This window comes from Hylobates moloch, unplaced genomic scaffold (assembly GCF_009828535.3).
Source record: "Hylobates moloch isolate HMO894 unplaced genomic scaffold, HMol_V3 SCAFFOLD_8, whole genome shotgun sequence".
In the NCBI taxonomy this organism is placed as follows: domain Eukaryota; kingdom Metazoa; phylum Chordata; class Mammalia; order Primates; family Hylobatidae; genus Hylobates; species Hylobates moloch.
In genome coordinates, this window is record NW_026652283.1 from 77,510,344 (window position 1) to 77,533,379 (window position 23,036).

The window sequence follows — 23,036 nt, forward strand, 5'->3', positions numbered from 1 at the left end:
GGAAGCGCCGTGGAGATGCGGGCTTCCTACTCGAGCCTGGTGCTGGAGCCTAGAAACTTCAGGAGGCGGGGCTACAAGCGTGCATCCTATGGGTGCTTGGGGGCGAGGCAGAGCCTGCCGAAGGACCCAATGGAGCAGTAGGAGGCGGGGCCCGGCGGGCGGTGGAAGCCTATCAAGACGCGGGGTCTTGCCATGCGGCTGGGGAGCTGGGAGGGTTCAGCTGCCACGTGAGTTCTCCTGCGGCCTCTGCTACACGCCTGTTGGGCAGAATGTTGGCAACAGCGGCTGTTCGTAAGCGGGGAAAGCCGGCCTCTGGGGCCGGGACTGGCGCGGGGGCCGGCAAGCGGCGGCGAAAGGTGAGCATGGCGCTTCTGAGGGCCGCGGTCAGCCCTGCTACTGGAACAACCGTCATCCCATCCAGGGGACCTGGGTCCGGGCCCTTCCCCAGCCCTTCGCCCTGGACCCCGCTGGAGTCAGCTTCGTCCCTCTCTCCGCGGGCCAAATCCTACAAAGCCGTTCGCTTAACCCGGGAGCCAACCGCCTTTCCCAGTCCTGGGGTTCTGAGGGAACCGAGGGGGGCCCTTGGTCAATGCCAGGGTGGTCTGGACCCCTGACCAAAGAAAAGACCGTATAATTCCCAGGCCGACTCTGCGGGGGACAGGGGCAAATCCAAGAGTGGCGGCAAGATGAATGAGGAGATCTCCAGCGACTCTGAGAGCGAGAGGTGAGCTGTTCTTTTCCACATAGTGGGAGGGAAAACTGAGGCCCATGGTGCACGGAAGACTGAGTGAGTCCGAGCAGAGCTGAGCCTAGAACCCAAGATTCTGGCCCTTGGCTCTGAGATCGTGGCTCTTTCCTTTAGTTTCTGGTCCTGCAAAGTCTTGTTTCTGCGAGGTCTCTGGGTGAGAAGGACCCTGGGCCCCAATCCGAGGCCATTGAGACCTCCTTAGGTTTTGGCAGGGACTGGACTGATTGCGAAATTGCAGGAAAACAGAACAAAGCTGTCAAGTATTTCTTGCATCCTTCTTCCCTTGCCAGTTTTCCTGCAATTTCACAGTTACTGGACTCCCCGTCTCTTAACATGCCAGGCACTGTCTTTGCTGTTGGAAGTGCAGAGATAGGCAGGCGGGCGAAGAGTGTGTGTTGTAGTGAGGTGTGTATTTTATAGTTGTGTGTTTTGGGAACAGAGGAGGGACATTTAAATAGGGTCTTGAGAGATGAAGAGGAGTCTCTCACGGAGAGGTAGGGAAGGCATTCGGTGATCAGAGGAAAGTCTGACGTGTAAGTGTGCCAGAATGGGCAGTAGAAAAGATGGAAGGGGGCTGGGCCTGGTAACTCATGCCTCTAATCCCAACACTTTGGGAGGCCAAGGCAGGAGGATTGCTTGAGGTCAGGAGTTGTCCAGCCTGGGCAACATAGCGAGATCTTGTCTGTACAAAAATAAAAAAAGTTAGCTGGGTATGGTGGTGTGCACCTGTAGTCCCAACTACTCAGGAGGCTAAGGTTTGGGGATCCCTTACCAGGGAGTTGAAGCTGCAGTGAACTATGATCATGCACTGCTCTCCAGTCTGGGTGACAGAGCAAGATCCTGTCTCTAAAAAAAAACACACACAAAAACAGGAGGACTGGTCATAAGTGCATGTAGATTGTAGAGGGCTTTGAATGCCTCCCTTATTTCTGCAGATGATGGGTGTGGTTGCTTGCAGGATTTCAAAGGGTCAGGCAAGGTGTCAGGCCTGACCCTGTGGGTTGGAGGCTTTTGGACCAGAGAATCCTAGTGCCTTCCCTATGAGTTGACTTTAGAACCTCGCTTCTAAGATTGAGTATGTGTTGCCTTAATTTGCTCACGGAAAGACTTAATGTACTTTCTTTTGTTTTGTTTTTGAGACAGAGTCTCACTCTGTTGCCCAGGCTGGAATGCAGTGGTGCGATCTCGGCTCACTGCAACCTCTGCTTCCCAGGTTCAAGTGATTCTCCTGCCTCAGCCACCTGAGTAGCTGGGATTATAGGCCTGCACCACCATGCCTGGCTAATTATGTATGTTTAGTAGAGATGGAGTTTCACTATGTTGGCCAGGCTGGTGTCGAACTCCTGACCTCAAGTGATCCGCCCACCTTAGCCTCCCAGAGTGCTGGGATTATAGGCGTGAGCCACCACACCCAGCCATTAATGTACTTTTCTTAATCTGAAGGTTATTGTGGGTGAGTGTGTGCCAGGCTAGTGTGGGCTAAGTGCTTTTAAATATTTTTAGAATGTTGTGTTGTGAAGTGTGTTAGATACAGAAGAGTGAATGAGATATATTTGTACTACAGAGAGTAATGGTAAAATGATAAACCTCTGTACACTTACTTACCACTTAGGTTAAGAACTAGAACATTTGCAGAAACTTAGAAGCCGCAACTGTCACTCCTAACTTGAGTTAATCATTTCTTTGGTTTCTTTGTTCTTTTAAAAAATTAACATTTTCCATTTAGGTGTAATTTACATATAGTAACATTCATTTTTTAAAGTTATAGTTCAGTGAGTTTTGACAAACACACACAGTCGTGTGACCACCTCTACCCTGAAGGTAAAGAGTTTCATCACCCTCCAAAACTCCTCCTGCTCCTTCGTAGTCAACCCCTCTCCTTCCCCCCAGTCTCTGCTAACCACTGCCCCTAGAGTTGTGCATTTTCTAGCATGCCCTGTAAATGGAATCATAGTGTGTACTTCCCTTGCATTTCTTTAACGTTCTGCCTCATGCGTATGAATCCTTCAACAACAGATTAATTAGTTTGGCTAAATTGAGTAGAAGTCCGAAGTTAACAAAGGTCCCTTGGCTGTGTAAGGGAAGGGCAGCACCAGCCCTGTTGGCTGAAGGCTTGTCAGGCACAGGGCACTAAATTATTTCTGGGGCATGGTCCAGCTTTGGCTTTCCTGAGAGTTTTCAAGGTCCCTTCTGGGGAAGTCAGGGGCAGGGTTACGAGTGAGTCCTGGGAAACACGGTTAGGGGAGTGGACAGAGACTAGATGTCTGCAGGCACATGATCAGAGGGAGTGGGCTGCCCTGGATTCTCTGTGTCTGAGTGCCCATGACCTACCCCCAGCTCCCAGGAGCAGATCAAAGCTGGACCTGTCTTTGAGTGAAGTGAGTACTCTCAGCTGGGGCATGGAGGGGAAAGCCGTAACTTCACCAGTAAAGGCCAATCCCCAAACAGTGAAGGTTCGCTTGGAACCTTGTTCCCAGGGTAAAGGATGGTGCTGTGGTGATGACAGTCCTGGTGTGTCTGCCTGGTGGGTCCTTGGATCTGATCCAGACTGCCCCTGTCATGTCTGGGGATGGTGTCACCTTTTCTGCTCTCTGTGTTGCATCTCTGGTTTCCGGTATCCCTTGCCTTTCTCTTTCCCAGTTTACCCTCTTGTTTGGGAGCACAGCCTCTATCCTTCTTAAAGAAAAACAGGGAGGAAATTCTGTGGCACCTTGCACACCTGGCAGTGTCGTCGTTGATTGTTTGACTGGGCATGGCATTTTAGGAGTCAGTGTATTCCTCCAGAGCTTTGTGTGTGAGGCTCCTTTGTCTTCTTGTTCTCAGTATTGCTGTTGAGATGCCTGCGCATTTTGATTCCTGACTCTTTGTATGTGACCTGATTTCTTTTGGAAGCCTGGTTTCTCTTGGAAGCCTCCTCTTTCCCCCAGAGTTGAGATGCTTTAGTGATCTCTTTGGGACTTGGGTCTGTTTCCGCCCCTACCTGGGGCACTGAGTGGGGCCTTTTAGTTTGGGGAGTCACATCCTTCAGTTTTCTGCAGTGTAGTCACCGGCCATGTGGGCTGGCAGGGAATGGGGGAGGTTGGATGGCAGGATGAGCATCCAGAAGGCACGATCCTAGTGGCCAGAGGAAGAAGATGAGCCCCTTAGACCCAGCCCCTTCCTGCCCACAGCCTAGCTCCAAGGAAGCCTGAGGGGGAGGAGGAGGAAGAGCTGGAGGAAACTGCACAGGAAAAGAAGCTGCGCTTGGCCAAGCTCTACCTAGAGCAGCTCCGTCAGCAAGGTGAGCCAGTGGGCAGGCCAGCCATGGGCAGGGCTTGTGCCTGCGCTGGTCTGCTGCCTGCCACTGCAGCCCCAGCTGCTTGATGGGTGACCAACATGGGTTCCCAGTGGGTGCCTGGGCTGTCGGTGCTGGCTGCCCTGTGGGGGTGGCCAAGAGCTCTCAAGGGCCTCCTGGGGAGCCTGCAGGGGGCTGATCCGATAAGGAAAGGCAGGAGGAAACCCTCCAGCCTGCCCTCCCCTCTGCTGAGGCAGCTGGAGCTTCCTGCATTATCCAGCCCTGGGGCAGTGGGATGGGGACAGGATGGAAGGGAAAGAGGGGTCTCAGCCTCAGTTTACTTGGTCTGGCCTGTCCTGCACAGAGGAGGAGAAGGCTGAGGCCCGTGCATTTGAGGAGGACCAGGTGGCGGGGCGCCTGAAGGAGGATGTGGTAAGTGTGGAGGGAGAGTTGGGGGAGGGTGGGGGTGGAGCTGATCTGTTCCCAGGGTCTCATCCATCTCTTCTCCATGCAGCTCGAGCAGAGGGGCAGGCTGCAGAAGTCGGTGGCAAAGGAGGTGAGTGGGCATGGTATTTTGGTATAAGGTTGGAGGGAACTGGGGGCGCCACTTGGGTTGGTGGGCAGGTGGCTCAGTGGGGGCTCAGGGTGTGGGGGGCTTTGCTCTGGAACATGGTGGACACTTGGGTCTATCTGGTCAGGTAAGGATCTGGTCCTTGTAGCCTTGGGTCTTGTTTTCCTTCTGGCCTGGGTGGGAAAGGCCAACACTACGCGGTGGGGTTGGTGAGGTGGTGCCTTTATGCCACTGGCCACAGTGACCCAGCCCCTGTCTGTCCAGATCCAGGCCCCAGCCTTGGCTGACATTCGCGTTTTACGGGGGCACCAGCTCTCTATCACATGTTTGGTCATCACCCCCGATGACTCAGCCATCTTCTCTGCTGCCAAAGACTGCACCATCATTAAGTGTGAGTGAGTGCCTGGGTGGGGCTAGAGTCCCCATGGCGGATCCGAGAGGGCTGGTCAGGGGAGTGGGAGTGGTCACGGCAGGCTGAGCCCTGAAGTGGGGAAGTCTCTGGAGGCAGGTTTGCTGCCCTAGAAGTGCTCTCTGGGTGACAGTGAAAGCTGCTGCCCGGCAGTGGGGCTTAGGAGCTCCCTGTCCCTAGAGACCTTTGGGCAAAGTCAGGATGATGATTTAATGGGAATTAATGCCGCAGGTGGGTGGTTGGACTAGAAGACATTTGAGGCTGTGCAGTCCTGGGATTGAGTGCCTGTCCTCCTGGGTTCCCATCCATTGCTGGCTGACTAGCAGTTCCTTCTACATCCGCTGTAGTAACAGAAGAACTCACACCATCAATCCCAAAGCCCTTGTACATCCCTTCTCTTCTTTGGGCTTTGTGGCTGCTGTTTGGCACTAATGTCCTTCTTCATTGATGAGGAAACTGAGGCAGCTTGTCCAGAGGCTCACAGTGGCTGAGCCAGGTCTCCTGGCAAAAGGGACATTTGCCATGGCTCTTCTTTCCATGCTGCCCCTTGAGGGGGGTTGCCAGCCAGCCCTATCCCCCCATCCCAGTAGCTTCTCCCCCACCCCCAACGGCAGGGAGCGTGGAGAGTGGACGGAAGCTGCATGTGATTCCTCGAGCCAAGAAGGGTGCCGAGGGAAAGCCCCCTGGCCACAGCAGCCACGTCCTCTGCATGGCCATCTCCTCCGACGGCAAATACCTTGTAAGGCCAGGTTGGCCCTGGGGGCAGGTAGGAGGTCTGGTGCATGGTGGGTGCCTGTGGTCATTGTCTTCATCCCTGCAGGCCTCGGGTGACCGCAGCAAGCTCATTCTCATTTGGGAGGCCCAGAGCTGCCAGCACCTGTACACCTTCACAGGACACCGGGATGCAGTGTCGGTGAGGAGCTGGGTCTACCCCAGTGGATCTTTAGTGGGCACATGCTAGTGTTCCGGGCTCAGAGCTGGCCTCTGGGGTCCCCGTCCTCAGGGAACCTGCATCCTGGGGTAGCAAGTGGGTAGTGAGTGGTGCTGTAAAATACATAAATGGGCTAAAGGGATGAGGAGGAGCTGGGGGAGACCGGGCCGAGCTTGCTCAGAAATCAACGAGGGCCTTGAGAAGCCGCCTCTGGGCGGGGTGTGGCGGCTCTTGCCTATAATCCTAGCACTTTGGGAGGCCGAGATGGAGGATCATTTGAGCCCAGGAGATGGAGGCTGCAGTGAGCTATGATCGCACCACTGCACTCCAGCCTGAGCAACAGAATGAGACCCTGTCGCTAAAAAAAATAAAATAAAAAAGAAGTCTGCATCTGCTCAGGGGCAGACGGGCATGTGGGCGGCACAAAAGTGCCTCACAGGACATGCCACATGGCTTGCTTTTTTGGGAAGTCCTCCCTGGGCCTGACCTGTCTCCCGCCTGCTGTAGTCCAGGTCCCCTTTGTCCTCTCCCCATGCACCCTTAGGGTCTGGCATTCCGCAGAGGCACCCACCAGCTCTACAGCACATCCCAAGATCGCTCCGTGAAGGTGTGGAATGTGGCAGAGAACTCCTACGTGGAGACGCTGTGAGTGTGTATGGGAGAGGGCGTGTGGATGGTGTGGGAGTGTGCGTGAGTTCATGCAATACCCCTATCCCCCCTATCCTGCTCTGCCCGGCCCTCTAGCTTCGGACACCAGGACGCCGTGGCTGCGCTGGATGCCTTGAGCCGGGAGTGCTGTGTGACGGCTGGGGGCCGGGACGGGACTGTACGTGTGTGGAAGATCCCCGAGGAGTCCCAGCTTGTCTTCTATGGCCACCAGTAAGGTGGCCTGCCATGCCAGTGGGGGCTACATGGGCTGGGGGTGGGCTTGGGCCACGCCCCTCACAGCCCCTTTCTCCAGGGGCTCCATCGACTGCATCCAGCTAATCAATGAGGAGCACATGGTGTCCGGCGCGGACGATGGGTAAGAGCTCCTTTGGATGTCTCTGGCCACGGCTTCTGCTCCTGAGCGCTGGCTGCGGGCCCTGAGCTTGCCTCAGGGCACCCCCAGTGGGGAAGCTGTTGTAACCTCTTTTCATAAATGAGGATGATGAGGCAGAGAGCTCAGATGACCTTGTCTGGGCTGTGTGCCCTTGATCCCTTCCTGTCATGTGGCCTTTTTTCTTTTTTTTTAGAATTAAAAAAAATTTTTTGTGGGTACTTAGTAGGTGTATGTATTTGTAGGGTACTTGAGATGTTTTGATACAGGCATGCAATATGTAATAATCACATCATGGGAAATGGGTATCCATCCCCTCAAGCATTAATCCTTTGTGTTACACATGTGGCCTTTTCTGCCTCTGGCCCCCTCACTGCTGTATTCCCTCCCTGTCTATAGCTCTGTGGCCTTGTGGGGCGTCTCCAAGAAGCGACCACTTGCCCTGCAGCGTGAAGCTCACGGGCTGCGGGGAGAGCCAGGCCTGGAGCAGCCCTTCTGGATATCGTCAGTGGCAGCCCTCCTCAACACAGACCTTGTGGCCACAGGTGGGTGCCCTGAGAGGCAGGGAGGAGGGGTCGCCGGGTGGGCTGGTGCAGGGGTTGCTCACTGTTCCAGTCTCCCCAGGCTCCCACAGCTCCTGCGTGCGGCTTTGGCAGTGTGGGGAAGGCTTCCGGCAGCTTGACCTTCTCTGTGACATCCCCCTGGTGAGTGAGTGGGCTTGAATGCTCAGCCTGTCTCTGCCACACTGCCTAGGCCCCTGGAATTAGCTCTTTAAGGTCTTTCTTCCTGCCAGAAGGGAACCTTCTCAGGGCAGGGCCAGCTCCTAGCACAGGGTCTGGCAGGAACCCTCCTCTGCTCCCCTTCCTATCCTAGACCCTGTCCAGGGTGCTGGGGTACAAGTCAGGGAGCAGCATGGGGAGAGGCATGGAGGCCTGGCCCTGTGATGAGTTCTGCACTGCTGGTGCCAGATTGGGTGCCAGGCTAGAGGGTGTGGACCTCACTGTCCACACTAGGGTGACCTGGGGGAGGGTGGCAGGATCTGTCAGTGATGTGTGCTGAGAATGCAGGGTCTAGGTCAGTGGGGACAGTCATGGGGTCTCCAGGGCCCCACCACCAGGAGCCAGCCTCAGGCCATACTTGGTGTACACTTCCTCCTTCATCCTCACAAACTCACTGCTAGCCCTGTGCTCTGCTTACCCCCATCTCGCAGATGTGGAGGCTGAGGTCCCAACAAGTGAAGGGCTGGCCTGTGTCAGGCCAGGTGGCAGGAGGCAGAGCAGGGATTTAACCCAGGCCTGATAAGGCCCAGCCCTTGACTGTGATGCTGAGGACGGTGGTGAGGGGGCATTCTAATGTCTTTCCGTTGTTGTCTCTCTTTCTGCTCAGGTGGGTTTTATCAACAGCCTCAAGTTCTCCAGCTCTGGGGACTTCCTGGTGGCTGGGGTAGGGCAGGAGCACAGGTATGTGTGGCCCTCGAAGGTTCGGGTAAGGTGGTGTAGGCTGGACAGCTGGGTGGAAATGGGGTGGAGACTGGGCCAAGTCTCAGCTGCTTCTTGCACTCCCTGCAGGCTTGGCCGATGGTGGAGGATCAAAGAGGCTCGGAATTCTGTCTGCATCATCCCGCTCCACAGGGTCCCTGTACCCCCAGCTGTTGGTTCCTGAGACTCTTACCCTCCTTATTTAAGTCCTTCCCAGGCTATGCCCCGACCTCTTTGTATTAAAAGCCTCCTCTTTTGGGCCTTGTCTCTTGTAGCTTCTTGGTGGGGGTGGGGGTGCATCAGGGACTGGGTGGGAGAAGGCCTGGGGAGGGACAGGACTCTAGCAGTCTCCTAGCTCTGCCCCTCTGCTAGCCTGAGGGCTGTTATCCTTTCCAAAGAACTTGGGATGGAGACCTCAACTGACTTCTGGCTCCTGTCCCTGCGTGTCCTGCACGACCTCCTCAGGCTAGCTGCCTGCCACTGCTCTGGGTGGTCAGGGGTCAGAAGCTACTCACCCCTCAGCTCAGAAGCCAGGGATTGTAAAGGCTGGCGCTGGGGTCAGGACTGGACTGTAGACAGCGGACCTGCACGTCAAACTGGCTTCGCTTCCTCTCCCAGGTCAGGTCAGGAAGCTGGAGGGGACAGACTGCCCTGAGGTGTGGGGGTCGGGAGTGGGAGTAGGAGTGGTACCCTGCACTGGTGGGCTTACTGTTTGGAGACAGGGGTCCAAGTTGGGAAGAGCTGTCTTTGGTCTGAATGTCAGAACCAGGACCTACCTACCAGGACCTACCTGCCAGGGAAGTGAGTCAAAGGAAAGCTCACTCTGATTTCACCGAGTGGGTAGCTCCCTCCTGCTGTGGGGTGAAGCCAGCGAGGAGGTAGAGGTGGACTGGAGGTGTAGAGGCACAGTGAGGTCCCCTCCTATCAGGAAAAAGGAGAAGGAGGTGTTAAGGGAAAGCCCCGTGCCCATGGGGCCCAACGGCTGAATCTGTGAAGGAGTGGTGTGGTCCCCTGAGAGACGAAGCCACAGGGCTCCCCTTGACCCCATGCTCACGAGGCCTCCCCCTCAGACTGACCTGTGCCTGCAGTTAACCTGGGGCCAGAGGGGTCAGGTTCAGGCTGAGCCTCTGAAAAATCTTTTTTTTTTTTTTTTTTTTTTTTGAGACAGAGTTTCGGTCTTGTTGCCCAGGCCGGAGTGCAGTGGCACGATCTCGGCTCACTGCAACTTCTGCCTCCCAGGTTCAAGCAATTCTCCCGCCTCAGCCTCCCAAGTAGCTGGGATTACAGGTGCGTGCCACCACACCTGGCTCATTTTTGTATTTTTAGTAGAGACGGGGTTTTGCCATGTTGGCCAGGCTGGTCTCAAACTCCTGACCTCAGTTGATCCACCCACCTCGGCCTCCCAAAGTGTGGGGATTACAGGCGTGAGCTACCATGCCCAGCCTGAAAAATCCTATTACAGATGAGAAGATGTTGGTAAAATTCACTCACTCCTGTGTCCCGTCCCAAATTGAGCTCAGCAGTGTCATAAACACACCTGAAAAACACTGTAAACAACACAGAGAAGCCCCTGAACGAATGAACCCTTTCCTAAGTACATTCTCATCAAATGAAAACGAGGACTCTGGATTCAAAGTGAAGATAACTTCTCCCATGGTTTCTATTCTCAGCCTTGCTCCGTCGGGGCTTCCTCGCTATTGGATTCTTGAGCAGGGGCTGCCAGCAGCGAACCCGGTGCCTTCAGCCTCTCCCAGGACCCTTCTGCTCACCTCCACTTTGGCCAAAATCTGCCTGTTCCGGGCGGGTTGCATTCCGCCCAGCTCTCAGGCTGAGATTGAGTAGGTGTTCTCCCTGGCTCCTGCATCCGTTAGCTATTGCTGGGTGCAAACCATCCTAAAACTGGCTTAGAACCATTAGTGTGCATGGGTCTGCAGGCCAGTGGAGGTTTTTTTTTTTTCGAGACGGAGTCTCGCTCTTGTTACCCAGGCTGGAGTGCAATGGCGCAATCTCAGCTCACCGCAACCTCTGCCTCCCAGGTTCAAGTGATTCTCCTGCCTCAGCCTCCCGAGTAGCTGGGATTACAGGCATGTGCCACCATGCTCAGCTAATTTTGTATTTTTAGTAGAGACGGGGTTTCTCCATGTTGGTCAGGCTGGTCTCAAACTCCCAACCTCAGGTGATCTGCCTGCTTCAGCCTCCCAAAGTGTTGGAATTACAGGCATGAGCCACTGCGTCCAGCCCAGCTGGGGGTTTCTTCTGGTCTCAGCTGAGCTTACTCATGATTTTGCCATCAGCTGTGTGTTTGAAGCTCTGCTGACCTTGACTTGTCTATGTTTGGAGGTTGGCTGGCAATGGACACACTGGGAAAACTGCACTTCCATATGTGGTTTCTCATTCTCCAGCAGGCTAGCCCAGGCCAGGAGAGAAGCATGCAAGTCATCTAGAGGTCCGGGCTTGGATCTGGTACTTCTATTGCATTCAGTTGGCCAAAGTGAATGGCAGGCCATCCTAGATTCGTGGGAAGGAAACTTCATCTCTTGATGGGAGTGACTGCCATGTCATGTTGTGAAGGGCAGGGAATCCACATAGTTTACTGTCCAGTCCAGAACATCACTCCACCTTTCTCTTGCCAGAGCTAGGCTCTTCTTACTCCTGAGTTGGCAGAGGATGTGCTAGAGGGCAACATCAGACTCTGATGGTGCAGGAAGAGTCAAGGATGAACGGCCAGACCCTAGCCCACTGGCCACTTTTTTTTTTTTTTTTTTTTTTGAGACAGGGTCTTGCTCTGTCATCCAGGCTGGAGTACAGTGGTGCAATCTCAGCTCACTGCAACCTCTGCCTCCCTGGTTCAAGTGATTCTCATGCCTCAGCCTCCCAAGTAGCTGGGTTTATAGGCATGAGCCACTACACCTGGCTAATTTTTGTATTTTTAGTAGAGGCGAGGTTTCACCATGTTGGTCAGGCTGGTCTCAAACTCCTGGCCTCAAGTGATCTGCCCACCGTGGCCTCCCAAAGTTCTGGGATTATGGGCATGAGCCACAGCACCTGGCCACCCCCTGGCCACTATTAGGAGGTTGGCATGACAGATGAGCAGCCAGTATCCACTCTTCCCTCCTGCCTGAGAATGGGCCTCGGAGTACAGTCTGAACCTCTGAGCCACCCAAATCACTGCCATTCTGGGGGAATCTACCATCAGTCCTAACTTCAAAAGGGAAACTAGAAATCAGGGAGGTGAAGGCAATACGGCTGGCAACCCACCTTCTTTCCACAAACAGGAAGGGTTGAGGCCACTTTATGGAGATGGTGACAGTAATATGTCTTCAATACCTGTTGTGTGGTCTGCCAGGTACTCATTCCCATTTCTTTCTGAAAGTGTAACTCCAATTTCTCTTGGAAAACTATCCCTCGCAGCTGGTAGCATATCCATCCATCCATCCATCCATTGATCTATTGATCCATCCATCCATCCATCCATCCGTCCAATAAAACTTTGTTGTGTTCCAGTGATGCCCCAGCTCCTGTTCTAGGCCATGGGGATACAGAAACGAACAAGAAAAAGTTCCTGCATTCAAGAAGTCTACCCTCTGGAGGTATAAAGCATGTAAATAAGCAGACACAATGCAAATCCAGATGATTATTGTTATGAAGAGGTCAAGCAGAGTGACAGGACAGAGACTGGGTAAGGTCTCTGGAGAAGTGACATCCAGTGAGACCTGAATGATGGGAAGATCTGGGGGAAGAGCACCCCCGGTCTTTAATCATCTGTGCAAAGGCCTAAGACAAGAGAATCTTCCTCAAGTAGCCACTTTCCAGGCCCTCTTGACTAGAGAAGTGTGTGTACAGAAACCCCAGGCAGAGGTGAGTAAGTCAGAAGGGTAGCTGGTGCAGGACGGGTTGGCTGCCAGCTAAATGCCCTGCCTCTCTCAACCCCTCTTAGTCTACCACATCTCTGTCTCATTTCTCTTCCCCACCCCTACCTTTCCAGCGCTGGCTCTTCTGGTTGCTGTCCGGTTCCCAGTGCTGAACTCCACCTTCCCCGATGTGGAGCTTCTTCATTCCCAGCTCAGTCACTTCCTGCTCACCCCCACCTCTTTCTGGGGACACTGGGTACAAGGAAGCATAGTGACAGGACCTGTCCCTAGGCATGGAGAAAAGGGTCTCGGGACTTTAGGGCCTTGGGTCTCCTTAGAGAAGCATCTGATCCTCTTCTACTTTATAATATTCATTCATTCAATGAGCATTTATTTAGTACTTGATCTGTGCTGGCATCTGGGGACACAAATGAGGAAATGCTCAGATTCTGCCAGCAAGGAGCCAGAAGAAGGAAGAGACCAGCTAGCAAAGGTGACTGCAGAAGATCAGGTGAGGACCACAGGTGGATGTAGATCAGGTGGAGATCTTTAAAGGGGGCCACGGGGCTTCCCAAGGTGCAGGGTCCACCAAGTAAACTCTTGGGTCCTCCTGCGAGGCTGCTGTGCCAGGGGCTGCATGTGAGGGTCACTTATCTGGGGATGGGCTGGGGCTGTTGCAGAAGAAATGCCTGAGGCAGGGGCTGAGGGTTGCCTTAGAACAGCCCATTCCCAGGAGACCTGCGTTTCCTCCTCTGCAGGCCATGGGGCTGGGAGCACATGCAGAGGGCTGGTCCCACTGGGACCCTCACTGAGTCCTGCTTTCTTTTCCCTTTTCCAGCCCTCCTTCAAGGGGCCTACTGAGAACCTCTGGGGGAAACTCTGGTAGACGAGGTGGAGAATGGTGGGGGTGGGATGGGAGAATGGTACCCCAGGATGCTGGTACTTCTGTGCTCAGTGCTCACCCACAGTGGCCCTGAGGGGCCTGTGTCTTGCTCCCTGTGCTGCATCCCTTACCCCAGATCCAGGAGGCTCACTCCACCATGCTCGCCCCAGCCCCCTCACCCAGCGTACCCTCCAGCCTCCCCTTGGATGGCATTTCCCTCTGCTCCTCAGCCCCTGGGGTGCCTCCTCCCTGCCCACTGGCTAGAGGCTGAGCTGGTCTTGGTGGTACTCAAGGCCCCAGGGCCCACCCTGCCTCTAGAGTCACATCATCCACGAATGCCCCAGCCCCTGGGTCTCTTCCCTGTCTGGGCCTCCCTCCATTCTGGGCTCCAGCTCTCTAGTCACCCTAGGCTCCAAATGTGGGATCTTTCCTGTGCCCTTGGAGTGCAAGGACCTTCATCTCTTTGCTTCTCATATAGACCCAAATAAGAGGATCATGCTGGGCGGGGTGGCTCATGCCTTTAATCCCAGCACTTTGGGAAGCTGAGGTGGGCAGATCACCTGAGGTTGGGAGTTTGAGACCTGCCTGACCAACATAGAGAAACCCTGTCTCTACTGAAAATACAAAATTAGCTGGGCATGGTGGCGCATGCCTGTAATTCCAGCTACTTGGGAGGCTGAGGCAAGAGAATCTCTTGAACCTGGGAGGGGGAGGTTGCCGTGGGCTGAGATTGTGCCATTGTACTCCAGCCTGGGCAACAAGAGCAAAACTCTGTCTCAAAGAAAAAAAAAAATCATGATTGTTTTGAGTTGTTTTTAAAATTTACACACAATAAACTTGTTTGATGTGACATATGGGGTTGTAAATTTTTAAAAATTATTGTGCAGTGAAATTGACTTTTTTAAGGGAATGTACAGTTCTGTGAATTATACATTATAACACATGTATAGATTCATGTAACCACCATCACAACCAAGATACTGAATAGTCTGTTACCCTAAAACAATCCCTTTGGTACCCCTTTGTGGTCAGACCTCCCCCATCCCTAACCCCTGGCAGCCACTGAGCTGTCTTTTTGAGAATGTCACATGAATGAAATCATACAGTATGTAACATTTTGAGACTGTCTTTTTCAACTCAGCGTAGTGTCTTTGAAATTCATTCACATTTTCACATCCTTTTTCCAACTGAGTGGTATTCTATTGTATGAATGGATTCCAGTTTGTTTATCCATTCATTTTGTGATGGAAATTTGGGTTGTTTCAAATTTTTGGTACTATGAATAGAGCACTATGAAGCTGGGCCTGGTGGCTCACACCTGCAATCCCAGTACTTTGGGAGGCCAAGGCAGGTGGATCAGGAGTTAGAGACCAGCCTGGCCAACATGGTGAAACCCCATCTCTACTAAAAATACAAAAAATTAGCTGGGTGTGGTGTCAGGCGCCTGTAATCCCAGCTACTCAGGAGGCTGAGGCAGGAGAGTTGTGTGAACCCAGGAGGCAGAGGTTGCAGTGAACCAAGGTGGCACCACTGCACTCCAGCCTGGATGACAGAGTGAGATTCTGTCTTAAAAAAAAAAAAAAAAAACAACAAAAAACTACTCTGAATATTCATGGACATACTTTTTCACTTCTCTAGGTTAAATACTAAGGAGCCAGATTGCTGGGTCATATGTTGAACTTTATAAGAAGCTGCCAAACTATTTTCTGGAGCAGCCATACCATTTGCATCCCCACCAGCAATTTATGAGGCTTCTAGTCACTCCACATCCTTTATAACACTTGTTATTATCAGTATTTAAAATTTTATCCATTTAAATAAATGTGTGGTGGTATCTCATTTTAGTGTTAATTTGTATTTCCTAGTGGATAATGATGTTGGATATCTTTCATGTGGTTATTTTCCATCTGTGTATCTTCTTTGGTGAAGTATCTGTTCAAATCCTTTGCTCATTTAAATATTATGTTGTTTGTCTTTTAAGAATGTCAAATAGTCGGGCGCGGTGGCTCACGCCTGTAATCCCAGCACTTTGGGAAGCCAAGGTGGGCAGATCACGAGGTCAGGAGATCAAGACCATCCTGGCTAACAAGGGGAAACCCTATCTCTACTAAAAACACAAAAAAATTAGCCGGGTGTGGTGGCGGGCGCCTGTAGTCCCAGCTACTCGGGAGGCTGAGGCAGGAGAATGGCATGAACCCGGGAGGTGGAGCTTGCAGTGAGCAGAGATCGCCCCACTGCACTCCAGCCTGGGTGACAGAGTGAGACTCTGTCTCAAAAAAAAAAAAAAAAAAAAATGTCAAGTAAATGGAATTATACAGCATATAACATTTTGAGACTGGCTTCTATTACTCAACCTAATGTCTCTGAGTTTGTACAAGTGGTTGTGTGTATCAACAGGTTGTTCCTTTTCACTGCTGGAATTACAGCAGTTCGTGTTTATCCATTTATCCTTTGAAGCACATTGGATTGTTTCCAGTTTTTGGCTATTACAATTAAAACTGCTGTGAACCTTTGTGTACATGTTTTTGTGTGAGCATAAGGTTTAATTTCACTCGGGCAAATACCCAGGAGTGGGATTGCTGGATGATTTGGTAAGTATATGTTTACCTTATAAGAAACTGCCAAACCATTTTCCAGCATGGTTGTATTTTTCTCATTCCAACCAGCAGTGTATGAGTGTTCCACTTCCTCGTCATTCTTGCCAACTCTTGGTGTTGCCAGGATTTTTAATTTTAGCATTTCTAACAGGGGCATAGTGATATCTCATTGTGGTTTTAATTTGCATTTTCCTAACGGCTAATTATATTGAACATCTTTTAATACATTCACTTGCTATCATTATATCCTCTTTGATGCTGTGTTTGTTCAAGTCCTTTGTCCATTTTTAATTGGGTTTGTTTACTTATTATTTAATTTTTAGAATTCTCAATAAATAAGTCCCTTCTAGAATGTGATTTGCATATATTTTCTCCAATTCTGTGGCTTGCTTTTCCATTCTGTTAACAGTTTTTTTCACTGAGCAAAAGTTTTTTTTTTTTTGAAACAGAGCTTCACTCTTGTTGCCCAGGCTGGAGTGCAATGGCGTGATCTTGGCTCACCACAACCTCTGCCTCCCAGGTTCAAGCAGTTCTCCTGCCTCAGCCTCCAGAGTAGCTGGGGTTACAGGCATGCACCACCATGCCCAGTTAATTTTGTATTTTTAGTAGAGAGGGGGGTTTCTCCATGTTGGTCAGGCTGGTCTCGAACTCCCGACCTCATCCGCCCGCCTCAGCCTCCCAAAGTGCCGGGATTACAGGCGTGAGCCACTGCGCCTGACGTACACTGAGCAAAGGTTTTAAGTTTTGAAATCAAATTCATGTTTTCTTTCATGGATAATGCTTTTGGTGTTATATCTAAGAACTATTTCTTTAACCCAATATTATGGAAAATTTTCTCTTGTTTTCTTCTTAAAGTTTTACGTTTTACATTTACAGCTATAATCCATTTTGGATTAATTTTTTTTATAAGGTAGGAAGTTTAGGCTGAGAGTCCTCCTTTTTAAATTTTCTGATAGATGTCCAATTATCCCTTTAAAAAAAAAAAAAAAAAGACTATTCTTTCTCCATTAAATTGCCTTTGCATCTTTGTGGGGAAAAAAAAGCAATTAGTCATATTTGTGGAGATCTATTTCTTTTCTTTTCTTTCTTTTTTTTTTTTTTTTGAGAAGAAGTCTCGCTCTTTCACCCAGGCTGGAGTGCAGTGGCGCGATCTCGGCTTACTGCAGGCTCCGCCCCCCGGGGCTCACGCCATTCTCCTGCCTCAGCCTCCCGCGTGGCTGGGACTACAGGCGCCCGCCACCTCGCCCGGCTAATTTTTTGTATTTTTAATAGAGACGGGGTTTCACTGTGTTAGCCAGGATGGTCTCGATCTGCTGACCTCGTGATCTGCCCGCCTCAGCCTCCGAAAGTGCTGGGATTACAGGCGTGAGCCACCGCGCCCGGCCTGTGGAGATCTATTTCTGGACATTCTATTGTGATCGATTTATCTGTGTTTCTATCTTCACTAATGCCATAATGTTTTGATTACTATAGCTTTATAGTAAGTCTTAAAATTGAGTTATGTGAGTCTTTCAACTTTTTTTAATCTTCAAAATTGTGCTATTCTAGTTCCTTTGCTTTTCTTCATAAATTTTAGAATCAGCTTGTCTCTTCTAAAATTCTGCTGGGATTTTGATTCAAATGACATTTATTTTATGGACCAATTTGGGGAGTATTTAGCTATATTGAGTCTCCCAATCAATAGACATATCTTTCTATTTGTGTCTTTTTATTTTGGTCATCAGCATTTTGTATATTTCAGAATATGTATTCTGCTCATGTTTTATTAGGTACGTGTTTTATTAGATTAGATAAATCCAAGCATTATATTTTTGGAGCTATTGTAAATGATATTGTTTTTATAATTTTGGTTTCCAACAATTCATGGAAGTATATGGACCTATGATTAAATTTTGTATGTTAACCTTACATATTTTTTTTTTTGAGCATGAAAATAAATCCTTTTTTTTTTTTTGAGACGGAGTCTCGCTCTGTCACCCAGGCTGGAGTGCAGTGGTGCGATCTCTGCTCACTGCAAGCTCCGCCTCCCGGGTTCACGCCATTCTCCTGCCTCAGCCTCTCCGAGTAGCTGGGACTACAGGCGCCCGCCACCACGCCCGGCTAATTTTTTTATATTTTTAGTAGAGACGGGGTTTCAGCGTGTTAGCCAGGATGGTCTCTATCTGACCTCGTGATCCACCCGCCTCGGCCTCCCAAAGTGCTGGGATTACAAGCGTGAGCCACCGCGCCCGGCCACCTTATTTTAATCTTGCTAAGCTCACTTAGTTTTAGGGGCCTTTGGTGGAGTCTTTGAGATTTCCTATGTAGACAGTCACTGTGAATATGGACACTTTTATTTCTTTTCGAATGTGTATGGCTTTTATTTCTTTTTCATGCCTTGTTGCACTAAGACTTCCAGTACAATCTCGAGCAGGAGTGGTGAGAGTGGACCCATTGTCTTGTTCCCAATCATAAGAGCGAACATTTAGTTTATCACCATTAACAATTCTTTTACCTGCCAGTTTGTATTTATTTATTTATTTATTTATTTATTTATTTATTTATTTATTTAATTTTGAGACACAGTCTTGCTCTGTTGCCCAGGCTGGAGTGCAGTGGCATGATCTTGGCTCGCTGCAACCTCGGCCTCCTGGGTTCAAGCAATTCACTGCCTCAGCCTCCGGAGTAGCTGGGATTACAGGCACCTGCCACCATGTTTGGCTAATTTTTGTATTTTTAGTAGAGATGGGGTTTCACCATCTTGGCCAGGCTGGTCTTGAACTCCTGACCTCATGATTGGCCTGCCTCAGCCTCCCAAAGTGTTGGGATTACAGGCATGAGCCACTGTGCCCGACTGAGTTTTTATCATGTATTGATGTTGAATTTTGTCAAATGATTTTTCTGAATCAATTGATACACTTTTTTTTTTAACAGAGTCTCCCTCTGTCACCCAGGCTAGAGTGCAGTGGTGTGATCTCGGCTCACTGCAACCTCTGACTCCCAGGTTTAAGTGATTCTCTTGTCTCAGCGTCCTGAGTAGCTGGGATTACAGGCATGTGCCACCACGCCTGGCTAATTTTTGTATTTTTAGTAGAGACAGGGTTTCACCATGTTGGCCAGGCTGGTCTTGAACTCTTGACCTCCAGTGATCTGCCCACTTTGGCCTCCTGAAGTGTTGGGATTACAGGTGTGAGCCACCGTGCCCAGCCTGCTTATGTAGTTTTTTTCTTTAATCTGTTTATATGATGGATTGTATTGATTTTTTTTTTGGATGTAGAACCCTTCTTGCATTCCTGTGATAATCCCCATTGGTAGTAGTGTATTATTCTTTCTATATATTGTTAGATTCAATTGGCTAATATTTTGCTGATTTTTTTTCTATGTTCATGAGGAACACAGTTTAATTTTCTTGTAATGTCTTTGTCTGGTTTTGATATCAAGGTAATTCTGCTCTCTAAAGCCATTTGAAAATGATTCCCTTCTGTTATATTTTATGGAAGAAATTGTATAGAATTCGTGCTATTTCTTCATTAAATGTTTGGTAGAATATGCCAGCAAAACCATCTTTATCTGAGATTTTCTTTATTAGAAAGCTTTAAACATAAAAGTTAATTTCTTTTCTTTTCCTTTTTTTTTTTTATAAGATGAGGTTGTGTCACCCAGGGTGGAGTGCATTAGTGCAATCATAGCTCACTGTAGCAACTCCTGGGCTCAAGAGTTCCTTTCACCTCAGTTGGTTCCAGAAATGTACAGCACCATGCCCAGCAAATTTGTTTATTTTTATTTTTTGTAGAGATGAGGTCTCGCTATGTTGATCAGGCTGGTCTCAAACTCCTGGCCTCAAGTGATCCTCCGGCCTTGGCCTCCTATAGTGCTGGCATTACAGGTGTGAGCATCTGCGCCTGGCCCTGGTGCAATGGCTCATGCCTGTAATCCCAGCATTTTGGTCTTTTTTTTCCCTTTCAGCACCAAACACTTCACTTTACTCTCCTTTGCTCAGATGGTTTCTGATGAGAAGTTTGCTGTATTTCTTTTCTTTGCTCTTCTGTAGGTAAGGTGTTCCTCTCCACTCCCCTGGCTTTTCAACTTTGCCTATTGATCGTTGATTTTCTGCAGTTTGAATATGACATGCATCGCTGTAGATTTTGATATTTATCCTGTTTGGTGTTCTCTGGGTTTCTGGGATCTATGGTTTGTTATCTACCATTAATTTGGAAAGTTCTTGGCCATTATTTCCGCAAATATTTCTTCTGCTCTGTTCTCTCTTCTTTTTAAGTATTCCAATGACACATATGTTACACATTTTTGAAATTGTCCCTCAGTTCTTGGGTGCGTTGTCTTTTTTTCCTTTGCATTTTAGTTTGGGAAGTTTCTACTGGCATATTTTCAAGCTCGGTCATGTCAGGCCAAGGTGAGCCCACTGAAGACATTCTTCATTTCTGTTGTTACCGTGTTTTTTAATTTCTAGCTTTCCTTTTGATTCTTTCTTAGAGTTTCCATCTCTCTACTTATATTACCCATCTATTCTTGCATTACTTTTTCCATTTGAGCCCTTCACATAATAATCATGGTTACTTAAAATTTTCTGTCTGATAATTTCAATATCTGTGTTACATCTGAGTGATTCTGATGATTGCTTTGTCTCTTCAAATTGTGTGTATGTGTGGTATGTTTTGCCTTTTAGCATGCTTGGAGTGTTGTGTTGAAAGCTGGACATGGACTGAGTGTGGTGGCTCCTACCTGTAATCCCAGTGCTTTTGGAAGCTGAGCTGGGAGGATTGCTTGAGGTGAAGAGTTCAAGACCAGCCTGGGCAACATAGTGAGACCCTCATCTCTTAAAAAAAAAATTAACAGGGCCTGGTGGTGCATGCCTGCAGTCCTAACGACTCAGGAAGCTGAGGTGGGAGGATTGCTTGAGCCCAGGAGTTTGAGTCTGCAGTGAGCTATAATTGTGCCACTGTACTCCAGCCTGGGAGATAGAGCAAGATCTTGTCTCTTAAAAAAAAAAAAAACAAGAAACCTAGACCTGTATCAGGTAATAGGAACTGCTGCGGTAAATATGCCTTTAGTGCGAGGATTGATGTATTTATCTTAATCTGCTAGGATTTGGGCTGTGGTTTTCTTTTGTTTGTTTTTGAGACAGTCTCACTCTGTTGCCTACGCTGGAGTGCAGCTCACTGCAACCGCTTCCTCCTGGGCTCAGGTGATTCTCCTGCCTCCTGAGTAGCTGGAACTGTGGGCGCCCACTACCATGCCTGGCTAATTTTTGTGTTGTTTTGTATAGAGACAGGGTCTCACCATGTTGCCCAGCTAGTCTCGACCTCCTGGGCTCAAGTGATCCACCTGCCCCGGCCTCCCAAAGCATTAAGATTACAGGTTTGAGCCACCGTGTGCAGCCTGGGCTGTGTTTAGAATCCATCACTCCTAAACATTTCCTCATGTTCCTCTGTCATCCCTTCCTCTCACCCCTCCTGAAGCCCCACCTCCATCTTCAGGAAATCACTGATCTGCTCTCTGACATTTTAGACTAGTTTACATTTTTCTAGAATTTAATATAAATGAAATTATACAGGATATATATTTTTTACTGATATATAAAAGTTGTACATGTAAAAAAGGGTACATATAATATTTTAATACATGCATAGAATGGGTAATGATCAAGTCAAGGTAATTGGGATATCCATCACTTCAGACATTTGGGAGCAACCTGGATGGAACTGGAGGACACGTTAAGTGAAATAAGTCAGGCACAGAAAGGCAAATACTACATTTTCTCATTCATATGTGGGAGCTAAAAAAATTGATCTCATGGAGGGAGTGAGTAGAATGACGGTTACCAGAGGCTGGAAAGGGTCAGGGATGAAGAAGAATGAATGGTTAATGGGTGCAAAAATGCAGTTAGCTAGGAGGAATAGGTTAAAAGTGTTAGCATAATAGGGTGGCTGTAGTTAAGAATTTATTGCATGTGGCCGGGTGCTGTGGCTCACACCTGTAATCCCAGCACTTTGGGAGGCCGAGGTGGGCAGATCACCTGAGGTCAGGAGTTCGAGACCAACCTGGCCAACATGGCGAAACCCTTTCTCTACTAAAAGTACAAAAATTAGCCAGGCATGATGGCGCGAGCCTGTAGTCCCAGCTACTACTCGAGAGGCTGAGGCACAAGAATTGTTTGAACCCAGGAGACAGAGGTTGCAGTGAGCCAAGGTTAAGCCACTGCACTCCAGCCTGGGTGACAGAGTGAGACTCTGTCTCCAAACAACAAAAAAAAGAATTTATTGTATGTTTCAAAATAGCTAGAAGATTTGAAATGTTCTCAACACAAAGAAATGATAAATGTTGGCCGGGCGCGGTGGCTCACACCTGTAATCCCAGCACTTTGGGAGGCCAAGGCGGGCGGATCACAAGGTCAAGACCATCCTGGCTAACACGGTGAAATCCCATCTCTACTAAAAATACAAAAAATTAGCCGGGCGTAGTGGCGGGTGCCTGTAGTCCCAGCTGCTCGAGAGGCTGAGGCAGGAGAATGGCTTGAATCCTGGAGGCAGAGCTTGCAGTGAGCTGAGAGGGGGAGATTCTGTCTCAAAAAAAAAAAAAAGAAAGAAAAGAAATGATAAATGTTTTAGGATATACTCTTTTCATCTGTATACTTTTTTTTTTTTTTGAGACAGGGTCTTGCTCTGTCTCCAGGCTAGAGTGCAGTGGCACGATCTCAGCTTACTGCAACCTCTGCCTCACGGGTTCAAGTGATTCTCCTGCCTCAGCCTCCCCAGTAGCTGGGACTACAGGCATGCACCACGACACCTGGCTAGTTTTTTTTGTATTTTTAATAGAGATGTGGTTTCACCATGTTGGCCAGGATGGTCTGGTCTTGATCTCCCGACCTCGTGATCCGCCCGCCTTGGCCTCCCAAAGTGCTGGGATTACAGGCGTGAGCCACCGTGCCCGGCCTCATCTGTATACTTTCAAACAAAATTTATTTTGAGATTAATTCCTGTTACTGCATATATCAATAGTTTGTTCCTTTTTATTGTGGAATAGTGTCCCATTGAATGGGTGTGCTACATTTTGTTTATGCAGTCACGTTTGTGTTGTTTTAAGGTTTTGGCTATTACAAATAAAGTTGCTATGAACATTAGTGTACAAGTCTTTATGTACACATATGCTCTCATTTCTCTTGGGTAAATACTTAGGACTGGAATAGGAGGGTTACATGGTAGGTATATGTAAAATGTTTTAAGAACTGTCAAACTTTTTTGCACAGTTGTACCATTTT

The 23,036-nt window shown here is 49.3% G+C and overlaps 2 protein-coding genes across 2 annotated transcripts in view; one reads left to right on the plus strand and one right to left on the minus strand.

The window, feature by feature from the left end:
- PARP3 (poly(ADP-ribose) polymerase family member 3) overlaps nucleotides 1-23,036 on the minus strand; it is a 44,701-nt gene that overhangs the window by 6,725 nt on the left and 14,940 nt on the right. Inside the window, exon 2 of the mRNA XM_058443110.1 lies at nucleotides 9,241-9,371. Coding sequence (XP_058299093.1) covers nucleotides 9,241-9,371 — 131 coding nt within the window. The remainder of the gene's footprint in view (nucleotides 1-9,240; nucleotides 9,372-23,036) is intronic.
- RRP9 (ribosomal RNA processing 9, U3 small nucleolar RNA binding protein) lies at nucleotides 21-8,709 on the plus strand. The gene is made up of 15 exons (XM_032161397.2): nucleotides 21-356; nucleotides 642-724; nucleotides 3,919-4,028; nucleotides 4,387-4,454; nucleotides 4,537-4,578; nucleotides 4,858-4,984; nucleotides 5,617-5,741; nucleotides 5,823-5,915; nucleotides 6,478-6,578; nucleotides 6,678-6,812; nucleotides 6,895-6,957; nucleotides 7,372-7,517; nucleotides 7,597-7,676; nucleotides 8,359-8,432; nucleotides 8,541-8,709. Exons 1-15 carry the CDS (start codon nucleotides 270-272, stop codon nucleotides 8,632-8,634), a joined length of 1,428 nt encoding a protein of 475 aa, XP_032017288.1. The 5' UTR covers nucleotides 21-269; the 3' UTR covers nucleotides 8,635-8,709.

Bases quoted from the DNA above. Each gene is read 5' to 3' on its own strand.
- RRP9 (XM_032161397.2), top strand. From the start codon at position 270: ATGTTGGCAACAGCGGCTGTTCGTAAGCGGGGAAAGCCGGCCTCTGGG. The intron at 4,455-4,536 runs GTAAGTGTGGAG...TTCTCCATGCAG, and splicing joins GGCGCCTGAAGGAGGATGTG to CTCGAGCAGAGGGGCAGGCT. The intron at 4,985-5,616 runs GTGAGTGAGTGC...CCCCAACGGCAG, and splicing joins AGACTGCACCATCATTAAGT to GGAGCGTGGAGAGTGGACGG.